The sequence below is a fragment of the Nestor notabilis genome, unplaced genomic scaffold (genome assembly GCF_000696875.1).
Source record: "Nestor notabilis isolate BGI_N333 unplaced genomic scaffold, ASM69687v1 scaffold922, whole genome shotgun sequence".
In the NCBI taxonomy this organism is placed as follows: Eukaryota; Metazoa; Chordata; class Aves; order Psittaciformes; family Psittacidae; genus Nestor; species Nestor notabilis.
The window spans coordinates 43,779-58,514 of record NW_009917690.1 but is presented as its reverse complement, the minus strand read 5'-3'; the positions used below and the strand labels follow the sequence as shown (position 1 = coordinate 58,514).

Genomic DNA, 14,736 nt, shown 5'->3' with positions numbered 1-14,736 from the left:
CCTGCTTGATTTGCTTGCCATGGGATGCCACAGACTGGTTTTGGAGATTCATATAACAATTTTTTCCAAATCTAAATATTTCCTCCAACAGTGTCATCTGCTCTCTCCAGCATTGCTACTAATCTTTATTTAGTTATTTACTTTACAATTTCTGGAGGGAATGGATGTGCCCAAGGCACCCCTTCAGGCAACACTTTATATCAAGGTTCCATTTATAAATACTTCATGAAGGGCTAATGAATGATTAATAGATGTTTTAATGTATGACCAATCAATGGTTGTAGATTTTGCAATGTCCAACAGACAAGTAGGTTTCTTATAAGCATAGGTTATAACCATATCTGACAACTTCTACTGATGGGCTTCTAAACATCTATAGCATACACACTACTCATATCTGTAACATGCTAAAAACATCTACTAATCACTGATTAATTTTTTATAACCTGTTTTGAAGCAGAGCCTGTCTGTGGTGTACATCCCTTATGGGTGTCTCTGACTCTCCATTTCTATAGGATTGATAATTTACTTGTCATCTAAGGATTTACTAATTCCAGCTCAAGCATAAGGCTTTTGTGAGTTAGCTTCAGCATTTTCACCTCAGCCTAAGAAGAAATGTCTTTGCTGTCCACAGACTTTTTTCTGTCTCAAACTTCAGGCTGCTTTACCCCACTAATGTGCATTTTGCAAGCTCTGCTAAAATGCAGTGATTCTTAGGAGGCAAACCCACTCTAAAATACATTTTCAGCCTGTTGAACTCAGTTTGCTTGGTTGTTCTCAGGACAGCTGGCCCAGTCATGATGGTTCCCAAAATTTTAGGGTTTGTGGTTTTTTTTACTGTCATCCCTGTGTGCTTGGTTCAAAGTCTGTCCATTCTCAGAAAAGTATGAGAAAATACAAACTTCACAATAATCCAGTGAACAAGCCATCTCTCAGAGGATGTTTGATTCAGACAGAGGAACATACATTTTGGATGTCTGATAAACCCAGGTGCTGACAGGAGCGTTCGTCTGTGGGATTCTCATCGTCTCCAAAGGTGAAAGCTATGACTGTGCTCTCTGCTCTATTGGGAGCACTCAGGTAGAACTGACTGAAGTGGGCAGTACAACTCACTTCCTGAAAGTGTGTAAGTCCTGCAATTAATCATTGGCAGCTGAGAAGCAGTAAGTTGTTTAGTATCATATTTTGCAAATAAGTTTTAAATTTTTAATTGGTTTCCACTGAACTTAATCCCAGGGTGGAGTCCTTTGCTGTGATTTATCTAGATGTTGAGACCAATACTTTAATGGTATTAATTAAAAGGATCTGCAGGTTTTTCTCATTTCTGGAGTCATTAGTAAAATAGTCTCTGTTCTGAGTATCCTCAAGTAAATATCCCATTCCCATTTAAATCAAATACTAATCTTTCACTGATTGCTGTTTACAGCAGGGTTAGGCTGCTACACCTGCAGCATTAGCACATTGAGCCTAAAGAAACACATAAAGCATAACTCAAAAAAAAAAGGGGGGGGAGAATAAAGGGTAAAAAAGGAGAGTTTTATTTTTCATTATTAACATGGAATTTCCTCTGGCTTTCTTAAAACCATTCATCGTCAAAGACACCAAAGCCTCAGAAATAAGAACCTCTCAGAACTACTCAAGCTCTCGGAGCAGGCAGGTTTCTACCCACATTAGCACAATAGCTTTTATGTTATCCAGTTAGCAGTCTGTGTTTCTGGGTTTATCAGGGTTTTACCATGATCTTTTCTTTCTTTTTCAGCTGGTTAATAATCCACTAGCAAGTCAAGCAGCAGCGGCTGCAGCAGCAGCAGCCATGGGCTCAATAGCGAGCTCCCAGGCCTTTGGCAATGCCCTCTCCAGTCTTCAGGGGGTCACAGGTCAACTCGTCACTAATGCACAAGGACAGGTGAGTAGAAGATGGAGCAAACAGTGAATTCCTGTGGCAGGCTGATCTTGGGACAAGAATGAGTTCCGCTTGTATGACAGCAATTTAAAAGTGCACATATTGAAGATAAATAAATATTGATTTGCCAGACAAGGTAAGAAATGGAAAGTCTGAGAACTGGGAGGAAGTTAGAAGCTGTTTGAAAGTGTCTTCAAGCCAGAAAGAGCTTAGGATTTGGTTGTTTTAATTCAACCTTTAGAAAAGATCACAATAGTGCAATAATTCGGTATTTTAGAAGTCCAGAAACCCTGTGATCCTTTACAAACACAGCAGCTGTCTTCTTCCATTTACATATGCCTAATAGCAGCAAATATTTTAAAGCACTGGTGTGCTATTAAGACTACACTTTTCTGCAAATTGTAGCATTTCTGTATTACTTCATTTCTAAAAAAGATATTTATCGTTTCAAGTAAAGGAACACAAACTGTAATGAAGTATCTGGGATGGATTTAGCTGGGTGGCTTGTTCATTTGATAATTAATTTAAGCAGTTTGCACTGAATCTGCCTGTCTGTAGTGCCAAACCTGGGAGAAATTTTAAAGAAAATTTCCAAATGGAATCATGAACAATTTTTATGGTGTGTCTAAGAGAGAGATCTTGTGTTATCTGCACTTCGGAGCCCGTTATTTTTTACTATTTCAGTCTTAATATGATGGAGAAAGTTATGTATCTGAAGCCATATATATATAAATAAATCCATTGATGCAGCATGCTTAAGTGGCTTTCAGATTGTAGCCACTGTCATTCTTTATTACATTTACTAGGACTAAAATTAACACAACTACTTGTTTCACATAAAGTCACTGCAACAAATCTGTCGATATAACTTATGACTGGACCTGGTAACTGAGTAATTTGAATGTCATTATTCTAAATGCTACAGATTGGGTGTACGGTGATATCTGCAGTGCTTATGTGGATGTTAGGTCCTGGTAAGCATGTATTGAAATGATGCAGCTTGGGTGATCTGTGAATCTGAAGTTTAGTTTCCATACTTACTGTTTACTTTGGAGAAAAAATGCAAAGAGCAGGTTTTTGCCAGGTCATTTTCTATCACCATGTGATTTAATTGGAACAGGGATGACATTTTTTATTTTGGCCCATTAAGAAATAAAAGACAACACTTTTTATAGGCCCCCCCCCCCTTTTTTTTTTTAGCATAACACGTAAACAAAGATCCATCCTAAGCCTCACTATCACCATCCAAGTCCCAGGAAAAAAAAATGCTGACCTTGTTATATTTACTGGGTGGGCGCAGAATTGTTCCATCACTACCCTGAGGGTTGAACGATGGAGCTTGTCAAAGTGAGGCCTTATCTAATGAATCATCTTATCGCAGGTGCACACCACACATATTAAAGGAGGATTGTATGAACAATGTGCCCTCTACAATAACCTTTCAATGTCTACTTTAACCCTTGTTTCAATCCCTTTTCATCAAAGGATCATTTTATGCAGCCAGCTTTAAATGGAGGCTCTCAAAAGCCTATTAAGATTTCTGGAGGGATGGGGTATTGGTTTGGAAGAGAAGTTGGTTATAATACCTATAACTCATAGTCAGATCAGCTCCAACCTAGAAGCCTGCTTGTTTCTATCTGTGCTCCAGAAATGGTTCACATCGCCACACAAGTGAGGCACTTGGCACCAAAGATACTCATTGTAAGAGCTGAAGATATAAACCCAGACTAGTTTTTTGGTGGCTTATCCGTTACATGTTCTCCACAGAAAATATAAGTACAGCATGGCCATTCATTGGATGTTTCAAAAAAATACTACTGTAAAGATATCACTGAATGAAGCTATAGATTCCCTCAGGCTGAGTCTTGTTTATTCCACACATAATGTAGAGTCCAGTAATTCCACAGGTTGCAGAGGAAGAGAAGAGAAAGGAAGGATCTTCCGTATTGTTGGGTAAACTTACAGAATCTATCTGTTTGCCCAGGTTTTTTATATAAGAGCTGTCTTTTTTACTTGTTTTTACAAATGTTCCTGGGTTTATAATCAGCACTGCAGACCTTGCCACAATACAGATAAATATTGGTAATAAGTGTGTAATATAACCCCCATTTTTATAATATTCAGTAGAAACCCATGCTGCTTAGAGCACGCTTCTGAAGCAATCTGTCTACAAAACAGGACTATTCAGTGTAACTAAACCACATGCCCAAAATTAAATGACATTGCCTGCAAAATGATAACATTATAGCAAGTAAACACGAACTGAAAGGTATGTTTCTTCAAAAGTGGGAGTGTAAGTGAATGGTAGTTTGGGATACTCCTTTCTGAAGGATCTGCTTGGATTCATTAAGGAGCCAGATTTCCATCATACGTTAAGAATCTGCCCTTTGTAAATTGCCCCTTTCAAGGAATCATGTGACACCCAAAATTTACTCCTGCAAATATGAGGCTGGATGACTTACCAGATTGTTTGTATGTGCAATCTCTGTAATTATGCACTGCTTCTGTTACAGAAATTCAGGGCTTGTAAATGTCCATCTGTCTAGCTAAATACATGGTGATCAGTACTCCCTGGAGACATTAAGCTATAGGTCAAATCCAGGATCCTATGGCAAATTTAGGCAAATAATCTTTTGAAGGACATATGGCATGGCCTCAATTCCCAAATGTCTAGGAGTTCTTACAATCACAGTAACAAAATTATATATATTAACAGTCATTTATATAGCATATTTGTTATTAATTTAATTTTTGAATTCACAATTATGCTATGATGATTTTAATTTGTTTTTGCTTTGGATGGCAGTATGAACCGTAATACCAGAGCTCCCCAAAACTACTGCAGCAAAGAGATCTAATCCATTGGAATAATATGATTAGCTCACCTGATTAATTTGATACGGTACAGGTAGAGTCTCTAAATCAAATTTTCATTTTCAGAGGCACATTATGAAGAGCTATTGGCCCGTGTAACACTGCTTCACATTCTGTTTGCCCTCCGCACTTTCCAGGAAGCATTTGCAGGACTGGGCTTTCATATCTTAAATTTAAAGGCTAGGATAGCAGAATTGCCAGATTCCACCCTGTCAGTAGATCTCACTGATTTCAAAGAGAACCTGTTTGACTTCAGCCTGCTCTTATAGTAGCATCCTGCTGCCATTGCTGCCCTTGGATTCTTCAGAGATGGAACAACCCAACATTTCTCTTTTTCACTCTGTTATTGCAAATGAAAATAAAAAACAAACCCCTCATTAGGAGTTTTGAGTGGGGTTTATTATGTCTATTAAATACATGAAACCTGTATTTTGGCTGTTTTCTTAATCTTTGTAAGGAGATGAACCCCACAAATATGGAAGCAAGGTTGATGCTTCTGGTTTCTGTAAGCGCTACCTGCAAGCCAGCCTTCTGCTTGGCTAAAACATGGTACTTAATTGTCATCAGTTGCATTTGTCCCTCAACTTCAACAGTGTCAAATACATTTTAACTGTGGGTGCTAAGTTTGGTTTCATTTTTAGAAAACTGGGAATTGTCTCATAGGAGAAAAATGCATCCTAATTCAGTGATTGGAAAATAGCATTTTACCGTAAAGAGTAAAAAAGTAGCATGATGAGAGTTGGCATTATAAACTGTCTTGTGGTTAAAGAGGGCAATACATTCTATTTCCTGGTTAATTCATAGGAAAAACTGAGTAAGTATGGTGTAATTGTACATTACATACTTTAATTGAACCCTGAATTTAATTGGGATGGCATCAGTATAATCTAAGAATGGAGGAACTCCGGCTTCATTGTGCCCGTGACTTGCTCTTTAGATGTGAAAACCTTCTGTATATGAAAAACCTTGAGTATGGCTCCACCCTGGCAATTAACAAGAATAACTAATTTTGGAGAGTTGTAGTCCACAAGTAGCTCAGGAAACTAAACAGACAGAGAGGCATTGTTGATCCAATTAGATAATAGGAGTACTTTGGTTCTCATTATTCTGATGAGAGGGTACACATTTGCTCTTTGAGCTTCTTGATGGTAAATGGTGCTAATGAGGCCTGATGGATTCCCTGTTCCTAACAAGCCTCTCAGCAGTGCGAGTGATTACAATGGAGATAGATTTGATGGGATGCGCTCCCTTTTGTAGTGTCTCAGCTGCTGACACTCTGCGACATAATCAGGTCACAGAGCCGGTCACAGCCATCAGCAAAAGCCATAGCTCTATCCCTCATTATTAAAGTGCATTATTCAGTTCCAGGCCTTCACAATACTGCCAAGGGCCTTTTTTTTCTTCTTCTTTTTTTGTTAAGCATCAGTTCTCAAATACAAGAGTTAATAAAATCATCAGCTAAAGAACCAGTAAATTAAAGAAATGGAAATAAAGCGCTCCCTTTCAGATTCGTTGAAGGATCACAATTAAATAAGCAGGGAATTTCTTGTACCACACACTGTACAATACAATGTAATATGTCATGTGCAATAAAAAACAGGGAATAGGATTTTTAAAAACATCATTGTCCTCACTGTGGGCTGGCTTGGCAAGCGATAAAGTATCTTTCATTCCAAAAGAAATGTCTTTCTTCCCAACTATTACATGTGTATATGTAGATACTGTTATTGTCACTGTTTTCTGTAACTACTTTTTTCTTAGTGTATTAATTTACAATTCTAAGCATAGCAGCTGTCTTGTCTCAGTTATAGTGGCCAAGGCTACAACATGGAAAATATAGGATAGGCCACAGCGCTAGGACTGCTCTGTTCCCATTGACAAGGCCATTGCCTTCTTTTGGAGGGTGAGCTAATTACAAATTGGTGTGGGAAAAGGTAATTGTAGCGTTTTCTTCATACTCTGATGATACTCAGTTGGGGCTATCTCCCATCCAAAAGAAAATACACTTTTCAAATCTAAGGTGGATTTTAATGCAGTTTAGTTAAGCAAGTGAGAAAAAACTGAGCAGAGAGCCTGGGTTTATTATTTATTTATTAACTTTTGCTTTCAGTTTCATTTCAGCTGTTTATGAGCAGGTTTCAGCTAAATAGAAATACGGGATTCACACTGCTTCTGTTAAATCACTGAAGTACATATTCGCTGTCAATAGTATAATTTTTCTATAGATACATTGCTTGTGGTTTTTTCCCTATTATTCTTGTTCAACCCTACAATTGTTCCTCCTTTTTCTTGCTTTGCTACAGGTCAAAGTACAAAGTTAGCATTGCCAAATTAGCAGTCATTTCCAAGAAGATACGTAGAGAATGGCGTATGACCTAGGCTGGGTTTTTTACACCAGCCAGTGAAATTGTCAGCTATCACTGTGAATGTAAGGCAAGCCTCCTCATGGACTTAAAAAGATAATGTAGGATGTTTGCTGGGTTTGTTTGGGGGTTTTTAACTCTCCCAGAAGTTCTAGGAGGCCCAAAGCATGTAATGTTGCAACACTCCTCAAAGTCCTTCTGAGTATGTGCAATTCATGCTGTTCTCCAGTTGTGCAATGTCCATTAGCCTTTTCTCTTAACAATCATTATCATTGCTCCATCTGTTTCAGCTGTGCAGCTCTAATACGTGCTAACCACTAACATTTTAGCCCTCACAACATCTTACAGTGTTCTCAAAAATCTAAACAATAATTGTGTCAATAATGACTGCTAAAAGAGTCTTCCCAGGACTAAGATCGACAGAAGTCTGAGTTGGTGGAATCAGAATGGTATATATTAAGGAAACTTCATGCAAGCCCAAGATAATAAGAAACACATTTTGAGGGAGAGGCTAGAGGGAGGATTGTAATACTCAAATAATATTAGCATTTAAGAACATTCCTTGGAAAACCCTTCACCGGGAGAATCTGTTTCAACAAATCTTCATATTAATATATTGAATTTCTGCTGGGTGGAGCCTCTGATTCTCTGTTTTCCCCCTCAAAGTTTCACGGGGCTGAATACATGTAGTTCTGCTGTTTGCAGGAAGAAAAGGGCACATACTATGAGAAAAGGTCAGTTGTAAGGGAAGGGGCTCTTTTCCATTGGTTTCCTCTTCCCACAGCTAAATATTGAGGAGGCTGTTTGTTTAATTACCTCCCAGGTGAATTTGAATCAAAAGACAAGTAATTCTTTTAACATACTTTTGCTGACTGTGCCTTTATTTTACTGCACTATTTCTCTGACCTCCATTTTTGCCACAGTGGCATAAATGTAAAAATGTATGGACCAGACTCTCAGGTCATGCAAATTGGTAGTTTTATGGAAATGGATAGGGGCAGAGAGTGAGACTCGTTATACCGTAACAAAAGCCAACTAATGTTTTGTATATTTAAGGCAGAGATCACTGATAAATTTTGGATAGCCACAACTGTGAAATATGTATCCCATTTCTTAGAACAGTGGTGAAATTGAGAACAATTACCATTTGTGACATGGAAAAGTGATACTCAATCCATAAGAAGAAGTTCAGAACCACTGTAGTGCCACCATATTTAACAGAGGGAATCTAACTTTCTCACAGGATAAAAAATAAGGGCAATGTAAAAAAGATTCAGGAATTAATTATCCAAAGAACCAACTGTTGCAAAAATGTTGCAAACCCCGGTATGAACAACTCACAGCCTGCTTGGACAAAGAGGCCACCTTCCTCCAAATCCCCAAGAAAACGGATACTAGGAAGGAGAAGTTCAGAATAGCTGATGAGCTGAAGTCAAACCTCTAATGCAGGAAACTCTTAATATTCCCAAAATCCTACCAAGACAAGAGCTGGCACCTTAAATAATATTTGTTGCAAATAGCAGCTGCAAGGGGAAACACCATTACTTAAGAAGAGTACAGAACCTTTTCCTTACTGGAAAACACATGCTGGAGTCATGCTGTGTCACAACTGAAGTCTCCAAACATATTTACCAAGGGAAGGATAATTGTGTATTGAAATCTGTATCGGCTTGAAAATAATCAGCATCTATCCAGAAAGGCCACTGAAGTTTCTCTCTTCTAGCTTGCAACAAATCTAGTCCTGAACTTCACACTTCAGATTTGCAGCCTCTTGCCTGGGTCTCTGCCCAAGGTATTGTGCCTTGGATGCAGATTTTTTCAGAGGTGCCCAAGTCTTATTTTCAAAAGCAACTTACATACCTGTAAGAGTTTCCTTCAATCAGGGTTATGAGTCTTAGTGCTTGAAGGCATGTCTATATGCACTGTAATGCAGCATTGCAAGCGAAGTCCAAGAGACCGTACACTGACATGTCTCAGTGCCATTCTAGCAGAAGTCCCAGAAGCCAAATCCTTGGTAGTATGGTGTTATGGCTGGACTAATTAATACTGCTTCTCAGCAAGGTGACGTACGATCTAGCTCATTACTTACTAGCTCTGGGGTCTTGGTAGCATGCTGCACTGTCTGGAGTAAATATACTTTGAAGAGAGCCTGAAGCATTTAGGTACTTTTGAGAATGTTATTCACTCAGCTAAATTAATTCTTTCAAGTCAGAAATACAAAACATACCTGTTCTTTTGTCATTGCCTTCTTGATTACTTTTGCATGAAGGAGAAAACCAAAGTACTAGTTCTTAGTAGCTTAACTGCCATTTACATGAAAGCTACCTAGTAAGTAGAAGCAGCACCTACCACTCCTATAATCTGCTCATCTTCGCATTGTGAGGTGGTTATAAGCATGGCAAATTTTCATTGTTATCACCAGTGACATACATCACAGTCAATGAAATCTTTCTGCTCCATGGAGGTTCTTACACTGCTCTCCTTATCATCATATCTTATCACCTTCCAGTAACGCATTAAGAAACATGACTAGTGACTGTCACAAATTGGTCTTCCTCCAAGGAGAACATTGTAGAATAGAGTCACATGTTTGATAAGGGCATTTGGGTTTGTCTATTAGGAATTTCTTTGTTTCACTTTGCTTTTAAAGTGTTTTCATTTGGATTTAAAAATCTTTATGAAGGGGTTTTATAGGATGCATATTGCTTGTATTTGCAGTAAAGAAAGGCAGACAACAGAAATACACTTAGCTTTTGCAGCAGAATGTGCTGAAGCCAGAGGTGATAAACCCAGTAATGTTGCCCAGCTAGTTTTGGAATTTATTCCAAGTCTTTGATCTTCCTCTAAAAACAAACTCTGCTGTGCACAGAGAAGGTTTGGCCATTATTATCCTGAAAGACTGAATTTGGTAATTACAGATTTCATCCAGGAGGGAGCATTAGGTGGCCATTTAGATTTCTGGGAACCAGACCACAGAGGAACTTGAATGCAAAGGCTGAAGTTTTCCTAAATTCATTGAAGATTCTTTAAGACGACACAAACAAAGCTGTGAATGGAGTTGTAAATGGTAATGGTGCCAAATGTAAATGGTGCCAAGAAATATGCTTTTTAAATTGCTAGTGTTTCCCAAATAGTGTGTCATACTCAGAAGTGTGGCATCACTGCATGCCTAAAGGAGATGACAAAGTTGAGAACAATTTGAGGCCATACCATTGTTCAAACAGACATGATGGAAATCTCACTTTATGATATTTCTCTATCTCATTCTTCTATCCATGACTATTCTGAGTTTGGGATTACTCCTTTAAACTGTCCATGATCTTCTCATGAGAGAATGCTCTTCAGGTTGGACTATAGGAAGGCTGTAGGAAAGCAGAGGAAATAGTGGACCGAATCTTAGAATTAGAATTATCTTTCCATGCCTTATCAACCAAAAAAACCCAACCAAAAAACAACCAAACCACAGATTATAGTTCTTTGTGTAGCATGGTGCTTAGTTTTCTTTATGTTTTATTACATTTATCCTCTGTATGTCAAATGCTTTTTCCTAGTGTCAGGATTTTACTTTCTGCTCAATTGACATTGATACCACAAAAAAAAGAAAACCAATAAGGGCTAATTGGGGAAAGGGGAAAAAAGCCAGATTCATTGTCAACAGTGGAAGTTAATGTAAAATGCTAAATATTTAAGGTCCTTGACTCACTGGTATAGCACTGCTGCTATATTCAGAAGGTTTGGAATTTCTTAGAAGTCGTAAGTCTTCATGCATAAATGAAGGGCATTGGCTTTCTTGTTGGGCTGCAGTCTTGACATCTGTATGTGCATGTCTTAGAGATACAGGTGAGAAGAGGAGATTTGGGGCTTCTGTGTTTGCAGTGCAGTAAGTGTACGATTTGTAATATTTTAGCAATATCTTGTGAAGAATCTGAAAATGAAAGAATATGTCTTCCCTGAACAGTTTTCACATAAAGAGGAGAAAATTGTACAGGTACTTGATGGACTCATTCGATAGTAAGCCAACAACTGAGTTGTATTTGTGCAGCGTTCATAGTGATAACCCGCCAGATGCAGAGCCATGGGTTTCTGCACGCAGACACACAAGCTTGCAAGTAGCACACTGAACAGGAGTTGTCCTGTCAGAGGAAGGATTCTCTGCCTTGTAGTTTGAATCTAGAGTATAAAGAAGAATTGTGCGATGTCTTTTCATATGTGCTGATCTGCAAACAGTGGCAGGGAAAGTCCAGGCACAAAATATCACAGTCCTAACCATGAATGGACACTGAATCTATCTTTCTAAAAGTATCTCTCTCAGTTTTTCATTTCTCTTCAGATACTGACAGTGTTAGGCTTCAGCATGTATGTATGCAAATGGCCCAGATATCAAAAAGAAGAAAAGGACTTTGAAATATCTATGCCAATGTTATTAAATATATATGATTTTTAAAGTACCTTTTTCACTTAAACTTCCTTCTTTGCACATTAATTAAATATTATCTCTAGGATAAGTATCTCTCATAGAAGATTAATGCATTATTGTCACATAATAATGGAAGCGAATGACAGAATCTCTTTCCTTAAGCACAAAAAAGAATTTATTAATATAAAGAAAACACTCATAGCCCTTGACCAATTCTGTCTCTGCTTTGTAGAAAACCTTTCCCAGTCTCTCCTCATGTCTAGCTTTGTGCTAGGGATTGAAGGAAGCAATACATAATATCCTGCCAGTTTAAGAATCAATCCACTTTCAGAAGATAATATCAAGGCACGATGTACCCAATATCCAAATATATATTCATTTTAATGTTTGACGCATCAAATACTCTGACATAGCCAAGTTTCAAAATAAATGGTTTGTTTTAGAGGTTGGATATGTCATATTAGCATCCACCTTGCAGATAGAGAAATAGATCAGAGAGTGATCAGGACATCAGGGAGACAGTTTAGAGAGAGATGAGAGAGGCCAGGTACATCTTGTAATGTTAAAAAAAGCTAGCTAGCAAGAAAGAAATTGTATAAATAGGTCATTGCAGCCAAACTGAAAAAAAAAAAGTTTAATTTTAACTTGTTAGTCATCATCTCCAGAGGCCTAATCCACTCCCTCCGTTGCAGGCTGTGCATTAAGCTGAGATATGTCTTATTTGATAGCACAGATAGACAGCCTCAAAGTGAAAAGATGCTATCAGGCTCACGCAGTGCACTAGCTTTGAGGGGGAATCGGCACCGTTTGCCATGCTAAACTTACTCTTTTCTTTCCTTCTCAATTCTTTTTATTAGCCTTAGCTTGTCACCTGTCCTAGTTTTGCTCTTTTGGTTCCTTCCATAAGTGGAAGCTCAAAACCACGTGGAAACAAGGGCATGGATTAACAGATACCTGGTGATAGTATCGGTGACAGATCCCCAGACATCCCAAGGTATCCATTCCCACGTTCCTGTTCTATTCCCTTATCTCTGCGATTTTTGTTTCCTGACAACAGCTCTCCGCCACACGCTGTATCTGGGGTTCAGTAGTTAAACATAGGTCTTTAGTCCCATTGTAGATATTGTACAATTCTCCATTAGGCCTCCCGTGGCCAATCCAGAAACATGCTCTTCCTCTAAGTCTTACTGCCATATCCTGACAAAATCCTAAAACATTTCACAGAGAGTAGATGTCTACATGTTTTTCAACTGAACTGCTCGCCACTTATGTGAGCACACACATAGACACAGCTGAACATCCGCTTACCTGGACCTTTGTGCTTATCTCCTCAGGGACCCCAAATTGCAAATATCAGAATTACCTCTTTGAGTCATGCGTCTGTCTCTGGGGTCTGTTGAACCTTTATTCTAGTGAGAAATGAAAATAAACTAAACCTTCTCATCTGAGCATGGGAGATGTTGTGCTGCTCTCTTGTACCTCTAATCTGTCTCTAGAGTAATGTTAGAAGTATGTGATCATGCCTGTACACAGGTCATAATTGTCTGCAGTCTATTAACTGGGAAATAAAGCTAGGCCTGTATTTTCCTAAGGGTTCAATTACTCACCAAGATGTAAGTATTACTGAATGACTGCAAAATGGGAGTTAAAGGATACTGTGTGTTAACACTATCCCTCTATCCTTTCACTGCTAGGAGGTACCATGTGGACTGGTACTGTTGGCAGCTCTGCACAAGAGGCCAGAGTGAAGTATTTAAAAAGTGAAGAAAATTGAGGTTTGTTAGCAGAACAACCCCTGCCCACAGGATGGCACAGTCTGCCTGCTTCTTGACACATCTCTCATGTTGATGAACATCACTTACACACACACCCCCCCAGTGTGTGGAGATGACTTCCATTTTTAGGTGTTTAAATCACATCTTCTGGGATCTGCATTACATATCTGCTAATTTTAACTGTAAAGATATTGATGTATGGGTTTGTATGTCCAGTCTTGCACTATAATTATTAGCACCTACAGTGCACCACTCTAAATGTTTCCATCTGTATGTTGGTCTTCTGGGTAGTCTATATTTATACCCAGGAGTATGTCTCTTATAACTCTGATACACTGAAATGCCCCAAGTATCACACTAACTGTTTGGGTAGAGACACATGTAGGAGACAGTCACCTACCTCTGCTCTCAAGCAGATACATGAATTTGAAAACAGAAGTTGTTTATGGGCATTGTTGAAAGATACCCCTTCAGCTAAAGCAGAAAGTTTAAGAATCTCTGGGCACAGAGGGTAGATAAATCATAAGCTCCTCATCTTTTGAGAATAGCATCTAATTGGCAGTAGCGAAGAACACCTCATTCTTCCCTACCACATCAGAGAATTTTTACCACAACAGCCAAGACAAAATCCTGCCTGGAGACTGTGATTAAATATTTAATGACTGCTTAGAAAAGTTAAGATTTTGATTTTTAAGTTTGCTTAACAAAGATCCAAAGAGAACACAACTACCCTCAGTTCACCAGATACAGAAAGGCAAACGAAGCCCAGATACGCTTCCCATCTATGAAGTCTAAGAGCTGATTGTAAATGTTCTGAATTGGCAGTCACAAGCTATGTTTTTATCAGAGTATCATGGGGCACTGGAAGGGAGTACAGGACAAAACATAGACAAGCTTTTTGCTAGCATCTCAGGGTAATAATTCAAAATCTGAATGTTAGACTACTAACCTGGAAATACTATTAGTAATATACAAAGCATTTGCCTATTCAAATACCTTCATGCTTCTGTTACATACAACAATGAATAGTTGGAGTTTTGCTTACACGGAAGTCCTTAACCAACAATGTATTACCTCCTGTATGTTGAGAATGAAGTGTCACAAGTAAGCATGCTACAACAAAAGCCTTTTTTTCTGAATATAGACAAAAATATATATGTTAAATATTACTGAGTCAAGCTCAAATTCTCATAACCTGATCCATCAATGAAAAGCGCCCCTCCTAAAAAGCATTTACTGAGGCAAATTGTACCCTTGGCTCCTTCTTGCTTTTATTTCTCCTTAAAATCATGTGCAGTGAAAATGGGGAAGAAACATGAATGATGCATGCCCGATTCACTAAATCACTATGGTCTCTGGCAACAGCACAAATGTAGAAATGTTTAAATCGGCCTCACACTACCC

At 38.5% G+C, this 14,736-nt stretch overlaps 1 protein-coding gene across 1 annotated transcript in view; it reads left to right on the top strand.

Moving 5' to 3' along the window:
• POU6F2 (POU class 6 homeobox 2) overlaps positions 1–14,736 on the top strand; it is a 244,596-nt gene that overhangs the window by 189,417 nt on the left and 40,443 nt on the right. The window contains exon 5 of the mRNA XM_010009353.1: positions 1,760–1,906. Coding sequence (XP_010007655.1) covers positions 1,760–1,906 — 147 coding nt within the window. The remainder of the gene's footprint in view (positions 1–1,759; positions 1,907–14,736) is intronic.